We start from the raw sequence: 19,369 nt of genomic DNA, 5'->3' as shown, positions 1-19,369 counted from the left end.
TGCCAAAGCTCAGTTCCCCTATCAGGGGAAGGAGTCACCAGACACAAAAGCACAGACTTAAGGGAAAGCAGGGATGAGAGAGTGCTGAGCCCTTACTCAGTGCTGCCCTGGTGTCACCTGGCACACAAAGATGCCACTGTGTCACACTGTGTCAGTGGGCCAGGCCCATCACAGACCCTGCTCTCCTCCTAAGCAGCTTGGGTAGTTCTTACCTGACAGGTTTCCACATCTAGTAGGAAACAGCATTTAAATTATGTGAAATGCCTACCAAGAGCCTGATTTGGGAGGTCATCTGCATTGTGCAGACTTAATTCCACTGTAACCCTCTCAGGCTGGTCATTGTATCTCAGTGACACGTTTCTGAGCTGGTGGTGGCTTGCCATGCAGCTGACTGTATTTTGCTTCTGAGGACAACACTAAATAGGAAGCCTTTAGGAGATGGACAGAGTTGCTCAGACCCCCTGGGCTGTATTTTCTGTTTAAAACTTCACACGCACTACCTGAGACACAAGAGCCAATCTGGGCATACAGCAGCTGCATATGCAATCAGCAGAGAGAGATCTCAAAGAGTGGAATTAATGAGTCATTACCACTTCTGCCTGTTGCTAAACATATCAGTGCCTCCAAATACATGGTCAAAATTAACTTACAGCTTTCAGCCAATGCCTCCTGCCCTGCTGATCACTTACAACTTCGATGGCAGAGTTACATCATTGATGAATGGCTGCTCTGACAAGCACTGCATGTTATGATGCTAATTTTAAATTCCCCAAGGACAAACCTTCCCTTCTGAAGTTGTCGCTGCCAGTTTGCTGTGCAAGCCACTTCAGAGGAGAACTGCAGCCTCTGCAGCCCAACGCTGCCTTCAGTGCATGCCCAGAGGCTGGCAGGCAATGCCAGCATGCCAGGAGGCTGGGGAAGGAAGGAGTAAATTTTTATGTTTCCACCTCCTTCTTGTTAAAACTACATCCATGACTGGCATGTTTTCAATTTGAAATTCTTTTCTCTATTCTGTTTTTGCTCTGCATTTTGTCCAGAGGTTCCTCAGTGCTGGCCTGTAAAGAAACACTATATAATGGGTGCTGGAGCTGGCTTTCCCTCTGAAGCTCATAGTGCTGGCTTGGCAATCCTTCAGCCTTCAGGGTAGAGATACAAAGCCACTCAATTTTTATAGCACTTGCCTTGATATAGAAGAATGAAATACAAATAATTCCTTAACAGTGTAATCACTGCCTGCTTTTTGCTGTGCTTGGCTGAGGGAATCCGTATGAAAACCACTCCCCGCTGCTGCAGCCGAGCAGTCATTGTGCAGGCCACAGCCCTGCTCCCTGCAGTGCCACAGCAGTTCAAGCCCTCATTTCCTGGTCGGTAAGTGCCGGGTAAGGAGACACTGTCACCACACGGTTGCTGTTCTGGCTGTAAGTGGAGAGCGCGGCCGCTTCCCTGCTCCCACCGGCTCCGCACGGGGCCTGGGCTCCCTCTACCGAGAGCGTGGAGCCATGGAAAGCGAATAAACCACGTCCAAGCAAAGCTGCCAGGCAGAGCAATGTCTGTTCCCGGCGCAGAGGAGCGCTTACACAGCAGGAAATGGGATGTTATAAAACCACAAAAACCCCCAAACGCTTCTTCAGAGCGCTGGAGCTGGACACAACTACTGAGACAGCGCCTGAACCAAGCTCTGTTCAACAGCTGACTGCAGAAAATCCCGTAATCCCCTGGAAATCCATCAACCTTAAGCCACACACCTGCAGAGGTTAAACGGAGCTGCTTGGGGAAAGTGGTTATTTAGTTATAAAAGGAAATTCCAGTACATCACTCCCCCAGCCCCAGGACAGGGCCCTGCCAGGTAGTTCCCACTTTTTTAACAAAGCACAGAGGTCTCTCACCGAAGGCAGAAGCAGCACAGTTACCTTTATTGCCTGTGTAACACCTGCAGCAAGGGACAAGCAGAACACGGTATAAACCCACGCACAACAGATACATTAATGTCTCTTAGAAATCTTTCAGAAGAAAAGTTGGAAAGCTGATACACCTCTACAGCCTCATGAGCTAAGGTTTCTCATTTACAAACCCATGTTTTTCTTTTAAAGCTGGTATTTTAAAATGGTATAGAAATGCTTCTTTACTAAGCGAGTTAACTTATTTCACAATAAAAATATAGTTTAGTTCTATTAAATTTTCTTCTGAAAATAAATGTTTCTATTTTCTATGACAATAAATTACAATGTATCACAAATGTAGGCTTTAGCAGAGTTACAAATAAGCAGGAATTAAGTATTCCAACTATAGTTTAACTGAATTCAAGGCCCTTAGTAAGAGATAAGCTGAAGGTGCATTCATGATCCAAACTCAATTTGACAAGGTAAATACATATAACTGAAGTAGATTTAATGGGATTTAGTGCTGTGGTACTTGTATATAGGATAAGTATTCATGAATTATCTGTTCTTCTTCCTCGAGTGTTAAATCCAGATAATCCTCTTCATGCTCAGGAATATCCTCTAGGATTTCATTGACTGCATCAGTCTCCATGTCTTCATCTGTTGGTGAACTAGAGGAACCTTCCAATAAAAAGCAGCAGCAGTGAATTCACCTCTGAAAGAAGTTGGTGCTCTCTCTGTTTCACCAGCGTGGCTGCTCTGCCAGCCCCTTCTCGCACAACCACCCCTTACAACTATTCTGCAAAGGATAGGGCAGGATGGACATTTTTCCTTGTTATTTAAACATGGTGTAGGAAAGCCTTTAATTATACAACAGGGATCACTACAGCTCTGACAAATAATGAGAGAAAAAAATACGTGCAAGCTTCTTCGTTAAATGGAAAGTATCAATTATGGTTCTATCCTGCAAGGGACACAAAGGAGTATGGAGGCAGGTCAGCCACCTGCAGAGCACAGATCTGGAATAAACTCCTCAGCCCTGCCCAGGACACCCTGAGTGTCACCTTTTCTTCTGAGCTGCACCTGCCTGCAGCTGATGCCTGTCCCCTGTGGTCCCTGCGTGGCGTCACTGCAGGGGTTGCAGCTCACCTGGGACAACAGCTGCTTTCCTGTAACTGTGTTCCCAGTAAAAGCAGCCTGGGGCATTACTGGAGCCCCTGTGCCACTACTTCAGCAGAAATTACTTAACTATTTCCTACAAAAGCCTTGCCTTCCTTTCCCCCCTGCTGGATGCAACATTCTCACCTGCAGACTCTGTGAGCAGGTCTTTGGAAGAAGTGGATTCCTCTGATGGACTGGACCCTTCTGAGGACAGCAGCAGTGAAGGGGGAAGAACTCCCCCATAATGAGCAAGGGTTTGGGAAGCCACGTGGATGTTCCCTTTAAAGACCTTTAAAGCTTGCTCTGCCGACTCACGGCTGAAACCCATGTACATCAGCTGCAGGAGGGGGAAAAGGAATAATAAAGAAAATCTGGGGAAATCCAAGCTCATCTGACACCAGGGTCTGACAGGAATCTGCTTCTGCATCTGACAGTCATTCTCTCACACAGAGAAAAGTGCTGCATGCCAGGAATTCCAGGACACTGACTCTGGTTTACTGGAACAGTTAACAGGGCAGTGACCTATTAAAGGCATGGGGATGTTGAGCACGATCAAGAGCCTCTTGTCTAGTACCAGACCAATTCTTTTTCTGTTTTCAAAATGAAACTTCATAGCACTCCAGTGTATCAGGGGGGTACATGTGCTGTTTACTTTTCCTAGGCAATACAGTTTTCTTGCCTGTTACACAGGCAATTACACAGCCACACTAATTACTGACGAGCTTGTCAGACAGCCTGTCATGAGAAATACACATTCCAATTCTTTCCCTTGTGCACTGCAGAGTTTAGAGACTTGAATAAATTTCTCATTTGCTGTCTTTTTTGGGGATAAAGCATTACTATGGACATACTTCCCCTCCACATCCATGCATGGCAGGCTGGTGCAATGGGCAGGAAGTACACACAAATTACACGTTAGCTCGAGTGACTTCACCATTAGGAGTGGATGCCAGACCCTGGAGTGTGACAGCCTGAGTGACATGGGTCAAAGAATATTTGTGAAGCTTTGCTTAAGGAAAATCTGCTCTCTTTGCAAGCGTAATTCAGAGACAAGACAAGCAGCTCACAAGAAAGCAAGTGGTCTAGCTTACTTGCTCAATACTTTCTTGGGAAACCTGAAACTGGTCCATGGCCACAGAATCATCACCATCATCTTCCAACAGTAACTCGGGATTGTCAAGAATAAACTGCAATAAAACAGAGAGATTAGGATAGAGCAACAGAGCTACAACAGTCTTCAACTCAGTGGTGTATGCAGCCCAATGGTTGATAAAAGCAAACCTCAGCCAACTTAAGTGGTATCTGATTTATTGGGTCAGGAAGTGCAAGTGCAGTCATTAAAGTTCAGAAAAGGTAGCTGTGAACTAAAAAACAGACTACAGAAAATAAGAATCTGCTAAACAATAAAAAAAACCCCAACCAAATTCCTTTTGTACAACACTACTACTACTGAAAAATCATTTACCTTAAAGGCTTGGTCCAGGTTTCCCTGTGTATTTTGAAGAGCTACCTGAGCAGCTCTCTGGGAGTAGCCCATACTTTTCAGGGTATTGATATCTTCCAGTCGCTGCCGCCTTTTAGCTCTTTCCTCCCTCCTGATCTGCGCCTTTTCCTGCAAGAGCACAGATACTGCAAAGCTCACTGTGCATGGGAATGCTTTAACACACAGCCTGTGCATGTAGGGTTTCTTGGATTTTTTTGCTTTAACTTTGAATCTCTTGAGGAAAAAGGCTTTTTTTTTTTTTTTTTTTGTAAATACAGACTGTGCTGCCAGACACTCGTTCCTAAATAAAGCTGCATTTCCATGAGCCAGCCCTGTCGCCACACTTCCGCTCCGCAGATCGGATCTAGTGCCATCGCAGCTATTCCCGGCCCTGTGTGGTAAGTGACAAACCCGTTTGGCAGATGGGCCCACAGACAAGACTTGCCAAGGACAGACAGTCAGAACCAGGCACGGAGCCAAAGAGTTCTGTTCAGCCTTCCCTCAGCCAGTTGGCTTTTCAGTCCACACTTCACTGTTTTACGTCTAGAACTGCCTCCTCAGCATACGAAACATCACTTCAGATCTGGACAGCACTGTCTTCACTCACTCTAGCACAAAAAAATCCTTTTTCCCTCCTGGATCTTCCAAGTACAAAGCCACAATAGGGGGCAGCCAAGCCTGGGAGTGACAGCTTGGTCCTGGTGGTTTATTCCCATACGGAGCACTGCTGAGTAGCAAACACTGGTGCAAAGCCTTCGCCATGTGCCTCTGTGGTACAACCACAGGTCTTTGGTGCTCTCATTCCATCTGTTTTGAGACAGAGCTACCCTTGTTAATGCATTAAGTTTTGGTTTCAAACTTGTGCCAACACATCAAACTGTCAGCTACACCAACAGTGCCAAAGCGAGATAATCCAAGTCCTTAATTTAGCACCACGCTGCTCTGGCCACACACACACACGTCTCATGACACCCCAACTCAGATGATCTGTGATTTAATGCTTTCACTGGCCCTACCTCTCTCCTGTTGGTGATCAGATTGGCAGCATGCTCCACATTCCCGTGGCATGCTCGCAGGGCAAGGCGAGCTTCCTGTTCCGAGAATCCCAGGAGAGAAAGGCGATCCACTTTATCAGGATCTATGGACAGCTCTCCGTATAAAGAAGACGCCTGGATATGGAAAGAGCAAAATGTCACCACTTATACTGTTAACATACAAACAAAAAATGCCTCCCTGCTTCTCTGAGTAAGCAAAGAACAGATGCAAGATGGAACCCAAACTGAGGGGCTGGAGTGAAGGACTCCAGAGTTTTAGCTAAAGCTGCCTTACCTTCTGAATGTACTCTGCAGCCTCCTTTTCTCTGCCACTGTGGTAGTGCCCGATCCCTTGAAGGAGGTAAAGCCGTAGAAATAAAACCTTTTCACGACCGTAGCTTCCCTAAGGAATTGTTTAAAGAAGGAGGGTGGACCATGTAGATAGAAGAATGTGGTAGAATACCAGTTCATTATCAACAGAACACTCTACACATTCAGAGAAGACACAGTCAGGGCTTTGTGACAGTCAGTGTGCAGATAAAGCATCACACCTAAACCCCTGATGATGTCTGTGCATATAAACACACGCTTACCATGACCTTTTTGCCAGGCCCAGTGTTCTCCATGTGCTGACAATTACAGAACCAGATGACAGGCTAATGATACACAGGAAAACTAAACTTCTAAAAGCCAGTCTCGCAATACTTGAACAGTAACTGAATACATGTAGAAAAAAATCCCACCCTAATTAAATCAAACCCAGCATACTTTTATGTCAATAAGCCTTTCGTGGTTCTCCCCATAGCACCTCTGGAAGCATTTCTGTGCTGTGGATAGCTTTTTCTCTGCATCATCCAGGCAGTCCAGCTGCTCCAGACGGAAGTAGCACCACACTATATCCAGCTGCAGCACTGCATAATTATCAACCGTGTTCAGCAGCTCCATGCTACACTCACTGGAAAATAAAACAGTTTTTTTTTTTCTTTTCTGGGAGAGGGTTGTTTATTTCTTCCTCACACACACACTTTTTAACACTCATAAGACAACATCTTAGAAGTGTGCACACTCATGTTGTGGAAAGCACACTCTTCATATCTGAGGCAACAAACTGATGCCAGGGGAATGGGAATCAAGTCCTGATCACCCATCCTGTACACTGACACGCGGGACAGATACCAACCCTACATCTTAAAGCATTACAGTAACAAAATGAGCTGTGGCTACTGTTTTAAGATGGCATCTCTAAAAGCATAATGGAATTAAACCCTGTGTAATCTTTGGGAGGACTGAGAAACTGCCTCGGTGCACATGAACATGCTGAGTACTGTGCCAGTCCCCTTGCACACCCACACAGATGAGAAACAGACAGGGACAGTATGACTTTCGGGATCTCAAAGGAGCAATTTATGGCTCTGACAGCTGATAGGAAACTAATTTACTTGCAGAAGCCCTGGTATGGTTACTGATCTCAGCTATCTGTTCCACCTTTTACAAGAAATTATTACTTCACAGGAGCAACTGCAAATGAATATCCGTGACTGTCTCTCCTGCAATTTATAACCCGGTACATGAATATTGACAGTTTCTGTTTATGTTGTTATGAAAGATTAACTTGCCCAGTGGCAGTATCTGTTTCAGCTGTTGTACATGAAGCCACCTGTCACTGCAAGTCAGAGCTTTATCTGCTGTTTCCCATCTGCAAGACGGGGTGTGAAGCAACCCCAAGCAAAACTGGCCCTGATTTATAAGCATAGGTAGAGTTTGTGCTGTTCCTTTATGGGCTGACAGTAAAGAGAGATGCAAGGACTCAAAATGTTCTTACCAGAAGTGTTTATCAGCATCCAACAAATATGGCAGTGCTATTTCATATTCTTTCTTCTTCATTAATGCTCTGCCCTTCTCATGGTAACCCATAGCCAGCACAAGCGCCTAGAAAAACAGATTGAGACTTTTGACGGCACCTCCCCAGCTCAAAGAGCTAAAAGGAAATATCCAGATAATCCATCAGAGTCCTTGTTCTTTCTAGAAAAATACCACTGTATCAGTTCTGTAAGACCAGTGCCATTTCACACTGCTTCACACTTTTCTCCCATCTGACAATGTCAGATATTGCCTAGTTAAAAGCAATGGATGTTACTGGCACATGAAATGCTGCACCACGCTTACTTTAAGAATGCAACCCCAGAGAGATTTTTAATGGTGAGTAGTACAAAGCTCAGCATTAGAGCTCAGTGGTACAAAGCTCAACTACACCTCCTAACAACATCAAATTTGTTTCACTTTGCTATCACAGTTATCTTGCAAAACCTAGAAATTCACCTCCTGAGAAACATTATAACTGAAAATTAAATTTTGAATGTGTCAAGAAAACACTCCTGCAACGCAACAAATGGAAATGTAATAATAATTCTGGATAGAAACAACCTGCAATACTTCCTCTTATTTTTGATCAATACTGATGAAATGTCATTCACTTGAACACCGGATGCTTTAACTCTTCAGGTGAATTATTATGTTCACCACTTCATTAGAACAGCATGCACTGTTAGAGTGGACAGTGTCATCTCCATCACCCAGAGACTCCAGGTGATGCAGAAATCACAGCAGGCCTCAGGAGAGGCTGGAACAGCAGTTGGCACACACTGGCTCAGTTCTTCACAATTTTTTTTCTGGGGTGTAATTCCAAGTATTTGTAAAAAATTTGTTTATCTTCAGAAAATCCAGTAATCTTGGCAGCACTTATTGCTAGTCTTCTCCTTCAGTGGCCAACATCAGGTGTGTCACTCCTTCTGTAACTCAATACTTGCACTCAACCAAAGCTATTTTCAGTTGAGAATGTGGAACACTCTTGAATGATGAACAAATTTAAGTTTGAAAGGGGATACACTGAAAAAGATCTAAAAACTATATTAACAGAGTCCAATTTAGAGAGACTCATCAAGTTCCAAATGGAAATAAGGCCTAAGAAACAAGTTACTTTCATGCCTTTCTAGGACACCTAAAATTTATAATAGGCACTAGGATACAACAAAATTAAAGCCCATCTTAAACTGCAAAAGTAAGATATGGATGATACAGAGGTCAGTGCAAGACTAGACCTGTAATGAGATCAGCATTCAGAGGTTGTCTCCACGTGACTGAAATATAGAGTTTACTATAGAGTTCACCTTAAATTTTATTTCTAAATTATTTGAATTAAACAAACATGTAGTGGACCCAGGGTTACATCCCCAGGAAGTCTGACTGTATTTCAAACCCCTATTTTAAATGTTTCACAGACCAAGCTTTAAAGAGCCATCTTAACAGCACTGTATGATGCTTTCACCTACTTTTTTAGCTTGAGGAGGAATCGGAATTGACCTTCCAGTTTGATTAGCTATATCTAGGTATGGAACAGAGTCTGGATCCAAGTACTCCTCTGAAAGATATAAAAAAGTTTAAAATTTAAACACCACCTTCAACAGAGCAACTCTGCTGCCATAAGATTATGTTAGTAAATATGTTGTTAAACAAAACAGCAAACAACAACAACAACAAAATCAGAATTACATATAAAGGCTGCATGTGTGTTTTTCTGGACATAGCAACCAACAGAGGCTCTGGCCACGTAAACATGAGGAAATTCTAGAAAGGTCACTATGGAAAAGGCCTTGTGCATGCATAAATTTAGATACAGTATTAAAAGTTACATGAATTATAAAGAAGGGGTTTTTTTTGCAGAAGACAAAACACCTATATTTTACACAACATAGCATTTGAAATGATGTATCAACTAAAGCATACAATATTTAAAAAATATAGCTGAGCACAGTTGATAATGCTGAAAAAAAATACAGCTCAGTATTTTTCTTCCCACATCTTTAATGCTTATAACCAAACTATCAATTTTGTTTTAACTTCCATTCTATTTACAATGAAAAGATGATTTTCTTGTAAGCAAAAGACAGTTAAGGAAGAGTTTGTTGAGATTAAAAGCTTCTGCCCTGAGGTTTCTCTCAGGTGAAACAAAAGGGTTGTTAAACCCTTACTACACTTCTCACAGAACCTCCAGCCTGGGAGCCCATTACAGACTCTGATCTGTACTCTGGGATTGGCTGTAATTGACAGTGGCAAAAACCATAAAGAGACCCCATTCAGGATTCAAAATTTGGGGTCTAAATCACTCCTTAAGTCCAAAAAATGCAAACACCTCTGTCGTGTTCAAAATCTGATATTATGGTAAGAAACTGGCTGTCACCAGCTTTGAAGCTTTGTTCAGGTGTTCCTGCATTTGGCAGGAATTCATTACCTGCTCAGCTCCACAGTTCCTTGCTTGTGGATTCGTGAAACAATGGAATAGAGAAGTGATTTAAACTCACCATCAAGCACTGCAGTTCACAAACACAACCTCATTTTGAAAAATTATTACTGTTAAGTGAAGTAAATCCCTTTAACTTAATCCACAGTTGCCAGGAATTAACATCCAAGGGAATAAGAACACAACAGCCATGTTGCAGATGACAGTGACAAATGAGTTGCTCTGCACAATGAGACCATGGTTACACACAGCCATAGCTGAACTACAAAAAGTGTTTCATGACCTATAACACATCATGCCACTCTGCTTATGTCTACAATAAACCTAAAGCTTCTCACAAGTCTTCAGACCTGTAACTGCCAAGGGCCAATTAAATAATTGATTCGTATTATATCCTTCTCAAAGTGCCAAAGTTTTTTTGTAGCATTCTAGTTATGTAAAAAGGGTAGAAAATAAAGTTTTAGCCAACTTAAAATCCAGTTTTCAAGTAGGTAGAAACCTACAAAAGTATGAACTGAAATTCAGCCATGGTATAGGCACTCTTCCACATTGAAAGGCCTCTGAGAATATAATTTTTGATGCACAAAAATTAATGAACACCCACCTCCCCCTGAACCCAACCAGCCTACTTACCTCTCTCTGCTAGAATTTCCAAACCCTTCTTAGTTCTTTGCATCTTGTCATTTATTTCTTTTTCTTTCTTACACTGAAGTTCTTCTTCCTGAACTTTTCTTTTGGTTTCCTCATCACTCTGTTCCAGTTGAAGCACCATAACTTTTGCGTTGTGTGTGACACCCTGGTCTTCAAGAGTTTTACCTGCAAAACAGAGTGTGAATTATACAATTCAAGTACTGGAAGTACTGAAATTTCAAGACTTGAGAACTCAGTCAAAAACCATGAAAATTACCGACATAGTCAGCAAAATTTAGAATCAGACTTGCATCTTTAAAGTGCTTTTGAAGCGACTGATACGTTTCTTTCCTTGTTATTTTCAAGACATACCAAAAATACCATTATTTCTGTTTCAGTTAATTGATCTTCAGGCAAAAACTGGAATAAGAACATGTCCAGGATCATACACAAGAGGACAGGACAGAGGAACTGGGAACTGAATCCAAGTTCCTTTTATCAGTTCCATGGTTCTAATTCTGATATATTCCAGGGCCATCAGCAAAGCAAAAGCTATATCCTCACTTCCCACATGTCTGACAGGTTGAACATGGGCAAAGCAATACAAAAAGTCTTTGCAAGTGCTATTACACAGTAAAATTTTGGAAGAAATTTAGTTTCTTTTAAATGTGCATTTTCAGTGTTTCAACGCTAGAAAAGGGGATTTTCAACATTTATTACAGTATTCCTTTAACTGATCTAATTCTATTTAAGAATTTTGATCATCATAATTTATTACATTTCCTGTAAAGCAGGACCTGACAAATATAACTGCTATTTTTTGGAAATTTCTGAAATTAATATAGTTACAAGGCCATTTTTCTTCTGAGAATTAGAAAACTAGAAAATTAGCATAAAGGTATCCTTAACTAGAGATACATACCCAGATCAAGCTGCTTCTTATTTATGATTATTTTGACAGCATTTTCTTGTAATGCATATTCCTGTGCTATCCTGTGAAATAAATAATTTCATCCATGAGCGTAAATTTGTAAGGCTACACAATATTGTTGTTACAATAGCAATTAGTGCTTATAAAAGGCTTAAAATTTCTGCTACAAAAGGCTGCTAGAATTAAAATAACATCATCAGAGAGCTTTGTGTACCATATAGGGAAAATCTGGGATACAAAAAGGGAAAAAGCAAAACAGACAGAAAAGAATCTGATTATTTTAGGCTTAAAAACACAAAAGAAAGAGAAGGTAATGTTCACTGTTCAGAAGATCTGCCTGGTTACAGATTTGGAACACTGATCACTGGTGCCTTCTCAGGTACTTGCTGGGGATTTACACAGCACTATCTTTTTCCTGTTTTCCATCTGTTAAACCACAGCTGTTCCCATGAAGAACTGCCCTACAAGGACACTGGACATCCTGTTCAGAGAATACATGCTAAAAAAAAAGCTTAACTCAAACAAAAAGTGTGTTTGTTTTAAATTGTTTTTTTTTTTAATGCTGTATGAAGGATGGTATCTCATGAGAGAAGCATGAAGGATGATTGCACTTACTGGGATCTGAGCTCCTTGCCTGTGATGAACAGACTGGTTTCCAGTGGGATTTTCCTGCTCTGTAGTAATTAGGGGAAAAGAAAGGGAAGGAAAAGCACGGTATCAAGATACTTCGGACATTTTCTTAATTACAGTAACATTTCTTTTTCAAATAACAATTATGTTTAGAGGCTTATGGCTGGACATACATAATAGTAATTTCCATAATAGTAATGTACCTGCTATATAGTGCTAAAAATAAGCATTATAACAGCAGACTATTCAGAATTAAATAAATCTAAATTCAGAGCCAAACAATTTAAATTAATTTAATTATGCACCTCCAATCTTAACTGTGCTTTGCAATTATGCTACTCACCTGTGACTGGCTAGGTTATGATTAATTCCTGTTAGTGTCTCTAGTCCCAGATTAGATAAACTGGAATTTTAAATTAATTCATTCCCCTCTTTGCCCAGCAGCATTATAAAGTAGAATTATGAAACTATTTGGTTGTTGTATCTGCATGGCAATCACTTAAAACTCTCTACCCTTTAGCCCAGGTAATTATTTTTCACTACAGGAGTACTTTATGCCTGAAATTAGAAGTTGAAACCTGACTTTAAAAGGGCAAAACTTAATTCAGCTCTCTGTTGGAGAAGCTTTTAGGAGTCTGCTCTAGAAGGCTGAGCTTTGGAATGGGCTGCCCAGGGAGGTGGTGGAGTCTCCATCCCTGGAAGTGTTCAAGAAACAACTGGAAGAAGCACTATGTGCTATGGTTTAGTTGACAAAGTGGTGGTAGGTAAAGGTTGGAATGATGATCTTGGAGGTCTTTTCCAACCTTAATGATTCTGTGACTCTGCAATTCTATGAATCTATGAAGGGAACAGGTGAGTGCCATCACAACAGAAAATCCTGCTTTTCATTTCCAAGTTCAAGCAACATTAATAGGCTGACTGCACTTGAGGTATTCTTCAGCTGAAAAAATACACCTGTTCTTTACTGCTAATACAAGCAGTCACATCAGAAGGAATCAAATTGAAACAGACACTTAAATAGAACTTATTTTTCTTAATTAAAATATTATTTGTCATGAAATCCTAAAGGGAAAAACTACTCATCTCCTCAATATCATATTCCTTTGCCACGATATTCCTGTATACCTGGGAAACTGAAATATGTAATTCCCCCTCTCCCCATGTTTTATATACCTGACACAGATCACTCATTCAAAAAGCTGAAGTAAAAATATCTGCATAGACACAGATCTAGAACTCAAAAGCTCAAAGTGAAGCTACTTATGCAGATTTTTTTGCAGTGTTACTCACTTTTCTACGAGGCAGATATATATCAAGTCTTGCAATCCCAGTCACTTTAAAATTCTCATTTCCTGTCCCACGCTCAATTGCTTTACACCGTATTTCTTCAAGCATATTCTCTGTATCATTCTCATTGATATTCAGCTTGGATGAGTATTTTTGTACAAGCTCCTGAGAAAACGAGAAGAAAAACTGGGTAAGTGCACCAGCAGTATGACATGGAAGATGTATGACATCAACTCAGAGAAAATATTTACCTTCATCTCTTTACCAGCTTCTTTTTTTTCATCTGTATATGGTGGTTTCCATAGCTGAATTTTGTCCTCTCTTAAGCAGCTTGTCAGTTTTGCTATCAAATACTTCTTTTGTGCCATTCTTTAAAAAAAAAAAAAAAAAGGACAGTTGGAAGGGAAAAGAAAGAAAAATAAACAATCCTTTAATATAGCTTTCGTGTAGTAAGATATTTTGGTTTTCAAGAAGTCTAAATGACATTTTGGAATTCTGCAATTAAAGATGAGTATTAAATGTATTTCATGCATTTTGGTGAGGAGAGGAAACTGAGGCCAAACTATGAGAAAAAATGGTGAAAAAATTATTGAAAAGAGGGTGAAATTTGGATTGGAGTAGAGATAACTTAGAAGGGCCCTGCCATTTTGAGACAAATTAAACCTCTTCCTATCCCCTCATGTGAACTGTGATTGCAGAAAGTGTCAATACATCAAAATTGACAATTCAGTTGTTCTGCCCTGCTCTGGATGGAGCTGCTCAATCCACCAGTTCTGATTTAGCCCAGAGAAAGCAGGAAACTCTGAGTCAATCAGCATGTTCCTGGGAAAAGAAACAAAAACCAAACACCCCAAGAAGCAGGGAAGGCACACAGAGGGCAAGGAAAGGTGCATGCAGAGATCTCAATGGAAGAAAAAAAATAACTAGGTGCATGATAAAGCATGGGAGACTTGTGGCTCTTGGACACTGGGAATCATATGGAAAATGTCCTTCAATTTATACAGAAAAGCATTTAAAATGTTGGCATACATGCACTAAGGTTGGCATGAAATTTGATTAATCAGCTTCACTTTTCTTTCAGAGTGGCTTCCATCTTTCATTCTTGTTTATTGGCACACAGCTCTCAGGAGAAAAGGGAAGAGTTCTCTGTTTCAAAAACTGCTCCTGGCTCGGAAAAACACTATTTGAGGCGAAAAAAATATAGGCAAATATCCAATATGTGGTAAGTTGACTGGTCAGCCTTACCTCAAGCCCAGCTTTAGCTGAGCTACAAAGAATTCCCTGGAAGCTGCACTGACAACAGTCTCCCCTAAACAGGAGTCAGAGGGATGAACTGGGCAAGTGGATGGTTTAACAATCTTTCCAGTTGGATTGCTGTAATTTGCACAGTGTCTGTCAATACTAGCAGAGACAACCACACATTCTTTTTCCTGCTGGGATGCAACTGCTATTATTTTAGAGCCAAGGCAAACAGTGGCATTTACAAAGCAAAAGTGACAAAACCACTCAATTTTCAAAACATTGCACTGTAGTTATTAAAGCAGCTTTCCCAAAATACACCAGGGAATTCTCATGAACAGCTTGTAACCATCATTTTCCCACTTTTAAGTTATACTGAAGACCCATTTTATACCCATAATTCTACTTAACATTAACAAAAAAAGTTGCTCATGGTTTTGGGTCACCCAGATAAAATTTAAAATTGCAGCCTATGCTTAAGATTAAGAACTGTAAATACAGGTGATATTTATAAACTGGTCATTCATCTGTTTAACAATATTATAGCTTAGTAAGTTTGTGATTTTTAATTAAGCTATCAAAACAGAAAACACCCTTGCAGTCTCCAGTCAAACTTATTCTTACAAACCCTTTATATAAAAAACAAAATTTTGCTTTCGCAAACACAAAACCTATGATTTTATATGTAACATTTCTAACACTTAAAATAAACTCCATCACACCATCACTAAATTGCATGAGAATCCATAGCAAAAACATCTGTGACTCACTCTTCCATCAGCCACGAAACGCCACAAGAACTCCTGACACAATTTCACTTTCGGTATGAATTTAAAGGGACTTTCTCAAAACTCCTTTGAGTAAACAACCGGGGGTGTTTCCCAAGAAGCACTCTGAATGCAAAACTGAGCTTTTGCAAATAAAATTTCGTCCTCTAAGCCCAGTTTGCCTTATACGTGAAATAAAACAAGTGGAGAAATAAGATGCATGACATAAGATGCAGCAACCAAGTTCAAAAGGCAAATCGTTGGTGGAAAGAACAGGGGATTGTCAGAACGGCTGGATAATAAAGGAGGACACATCAATTTTCCCTAAAAAGGTGGAAAGCACAGCTCTGTCACATTTCTCCGTGCCTGAAGGAGGGGAAGCACTGAAGCAGCGTCATGAGCAAACACGCAGGGACGACAGCCCCATCCCTGCGGGCCCGGGGTGCCGGGGCATCCTCATCCCTCCCCAGGAGCACATCCAGTGCCTCCCGTGCCAGGGCAGCTCCGGCACCCCCAGCTCCCCGCTGTCAGCGCGGCCGTGCCAGCACGGCCCCGGCCCCGGGCACCCACCTGCGCCCTGCGGGCTCGGCACAGCCGCCACCGGGGGAAGCTCGGGGGCCGACGCAGCTGCTCCCTGAGCTGCTTCCCGGGAGGGAGGGAGGGAGGGAGGCGACGGCCGCTGTCCCTGAGGGAGAGGATGGGGAGCGGCTCCTACGGCAGCCCGGAAGGCCCGGGGAGACGGGCGTGACGTGCGTGAAGCCGCGCCCCCGCCCGCCATGTCCGCGCCCTGCCCTCACTCCGAGGGGCCGGGGCGTGTCCGCTGCCCGACGCGCGCTGTGGCAGAGCTGCCTTCGGGCGGGGTGCTTTAGTGTTTGGTTCTTTGCATGCTTTCAAGCCTAGTGAAAAAGAAAGGAATCACAGAATCGTAGCGTCAGTTAGGCTGGAAAAGAGCTCTGAGGTCATCGAGTCTGACGTGTGACGGAACACTGCATCAGCCAGAGCTGAGTGCCACGTCCAGTCTTTCCTTAAATATTTCCAGGGATGGTGTCTCCACTACCTCCCCAGGCCGCCCATTCCAGTATCTAATCTTCCTTTCCTTTCCAAATGTCCAACTGAAAGCTCCCCTGCCACAGCTTAAGGCCGTGTCTTCTCATCCTGTCCCTGAGATCAATGTGTGTAAGGGCCTGAAGAGGGGGTGCCGAGAGCATGGACTGGGCTCTCCTTGGTGGGGCCCAGAAACAGGACAAGAGCCAACGGGCAGAAACTGATGCACAGGAAATTCCATCTGAACATGAGGAAAAACGTCTTCCCTGAACAGTGACCGAGCACTGGAACAGATTGCCGAGAGACAGTGTGGAGTCCTCCCTCACTATTCCAGAACCACCTGGATACAATCTCCTGTGCCATGAGCCCAGATGACCACTGTGGCCCCTTCCAACTCAACCCATTCTGTGGTTCTGTGAGACATAACTTATGAAAGAGCAGCTTACAAGTTCAAAATGATGGCCAGGTGTTATAAAAATAAATTACTTGTTGGTAGAATTACCAACCTTGTTAAGGTTTAGGGCTTGACATGTTTCAATAATCTCAGACCTTGGGGAAGGTTAACAAAGCTTGGGAAGAAGGAGCTGCTACTGATAGTGACACAAAGAATGCAGAATTTACAGGCCACAAGGACATTTGGCGGAACTCGAAGATAAGGAAGAAGCAAATAAAACCAACTCAGCTCCAACTGGGTTAAAGGTAATTCCAGCAGGGACACATCACAACTACTGACCCAAGAAACCCACAGACTCAAAAGAAGAGAAAGACTGAGCATGCAGAATAATTAGCTTAAGAAGCGAAAGAATCATTAAACAGTAGAAGATAGAATACTAATTAACAAGAGAACTACCTAACTCGGAGCAAATGAACAATAATGCCTTTGTTTGCTAAAATGTATAAATAGTAAAAAGTTTTGTTAGTTGGCATACTTGATTCGTGGAGTACCATGAAGCACCCAGGCTTGCACGACTCTGAAATAAATCATGTCTCTCTCAAGTGTGTAATTATTGGCTTGTTGCACACTGGGTAATGAACCTGATTTTGTGGACAATAGCAGGAGCTTCTGGCTCCAGAGTATCTGATTGCTCATCCCTAGGATGTGGTGGGGGTCCCCAAGGCTGCCTGAGGGACTGTCCCTCCAGAAAAGGCTAGGGTTGGGTCTGAGTGTTCTGTAGCCACCCCTCATCTACCACCTCTCTGTGTGCGAGGCACAAATGTGCAGTTTGGGTTTTTTCCTGTATTTTTTGAAGGCATCAGTGTCGTAGGTGAGATTTAACATGGGAGTTTATATTTCCCCATCAACAGAGTGGGCAGGGCCTTGCCTGGTTGTGAGGCTGTCAACAGTTAACCTGGGTTCAGAGACTGGGCTGGAAGAATACATGAGCGGTGTGGAAAACCTGGTGCTAAACACCACCTCAGGCTGAGGCAGTGCTCCAGTGTCACTTCTAGTTCCCGAAATGTCCTGGAATGGGAGCAAGGTGCAAGGCTTCAGGGATCTGGCTGTACAATATGGGCTGCTCAATACTGTGTTTTGTATTTGAGGCTCTCAGAAGGCCTGGAATGGTTTTGAGACCTGTAAAAGACATAAGATTTTATTTTAATGGGTAGCACCAGTTACAAGTAACTCATGCGGGCTGATTCTTTCATGTGACCAGCAGCATGCTGTCCCAGCAGCAAAGGGATTTTATTCTATTTTATTCTATTTTATTTATGTGTGAGTGAAATCATTGCTCTGCAGTGTGAAATATTCTAGAATGGAGGGACCTGCAGGACTGTCCTAACGTTTTCCTTAGGAAGTCATGCGGACTACATGAGGGTCCCGTTTCCAGCTTTGGAAATGGGAACCTCACAGGAATCATGGGCTTGTGAACAAGACATTGAACTAGAATTTCAGGATTCCAGGTTCCCCCATGTGCATAAATCAGTCAGGCTTGCCTACTGATAAACTCAGAGTAAACTTGCTTTATGGCAGTCTTAAGTTCAGTGCTTGAAACTTAGCCTGTGGTAACAGTGATGAAAGCTCCTGCCCATGATGGCCAAACATGAAGAAGTTAACAGGAAAGGTTTTGCCCACTTGAGAAGTGGGACTTAGTAGTGTTTGAAGTTTTAGTTTTTTCCTGATTTTCCTATTTCATTTTCACCACAGCTGCTTTAGGAAAAAACCCGTCATTTTCTCATTAGACAATTGTGTGTGTGTAGTATTCCAGTCTCTTGAAATGTTAGTATAGCCACTTTTCTCATAACTGAAACTACTCCACTAACAAATGAAAACTTACTGAAAATGTTCTTTCATAATGTCCTTGGAAATTAAATTGAAAGATTCTCCAAAGGCAAAATGCCTTTTCTAAATTAGTTCCAGTCAGTACAAAGCACAGTAGTATGCTAGAGAAGCCTGAGGAAAGGATAAAGTGTTTGTATGAAGGAGTTTACAAAGGAGTTAGTTACTTAGTCCATGCATAAACCTGCACTGACTTTAAAACCAAGGTTTTCAAGGTCCATGTTTAATTAAGATAACTAATTCAATCAAAGGACAATGAAATACTTGAAGTATTTTCTTCCAGGTAATTTGTTTCATGTGGACTAATTGTTATCTAGTACTTTTTACCTGTTATACCTATTAGGTATATCTATGCTTTATCTTTTTTTTTCTTCCTAATCACTCTTTAAATACTGAACTACTGTGAAGAAAAAAACCCAGTTACTATGCTATCCTACCCATTATTAAATGTGGAGACATTTCCCATTTCCAATTTTTGTGAAGCCTACATTTGAAAAAGAGACCTGTCTGAACACTTGCAGCCGGAAGTGGGCGATGCATAGCTCCTGTTTGTGTCATTGAAAAGCACCTGCAAGAGAGGGTCTCCTCCCTCTAAAGATCTTGCAGAAGGGGAGACCTCATTATTTCTCTAATGAAACACTAGGGATAGATGGGAACCAACAATATATTATGATAAATTTATGTATCAGAAAGAAATTATATTTACTA

General features: G+C 42.0%; 1 protein-coding gene across 1 annotated transcript; it reads right to left on the bottom strand.

Annotated features, from left to right (window-relative positions):
- Positions 1-1,887: 1,887 nt before the first annotated feature.
- Positions 1,888-16,076, bottom strand: NUB1 (negative regulator of ubiquitin like proteins 1). Its single transcript, XM_010394833.4, has 15 exons — positions 15,910-16,076; positions 13,585-13,702; positions 13,337-13,498; positions 12,032-12,090; positions 11,408-11,478; positions 10,489-10,671; positions 8,888-8,976; positions 7,381-7,487; positions 6,327-6,513; positions 5,854-5,961; positions 5,541-5,693; positions 4,507-4,653; positions 4,133-4,228; positions 3,186-3,378; positions 1,888-2,561 (listed from the first exon to the last, which is right to left on the bottom strand). The coding sequence occupies exons 2-15, from the start codon at positions 13,699-13,701 to the stop codon at positions 2,398-2,400; spliced, it is 1,836 nt and encodes a 611-aa protein (XP_010393135.2). The 5' UTR covers position 13,702; positions 15,910-16,076; the 3' UTR covers positions 1,888-2,397.
- Positions 16,077-19,369: the final 3,293 nt, after the last annotated feature.

The sequence above is a fragment of the Corvus cornix genome, chromosome 2, assembly GCF_000738735.6.
Source record: "Corvus cornix cornix isolate S_Up_H32 chromosome 2, ASM73873v5, whole genome shotgun sequence".
In the NCBI taxonomy this organism is placed as follows: Eukaryota; Metazoa; Chordata; class Aves; order Passeriformes; family Corvidae; genus Corvus; species Corvus cornix.
The sequence above is the reverse complement of the archived record's forward strand: the minus strand, read 5'-3'. Positions and strand labels throughout refer to the sequence as shown.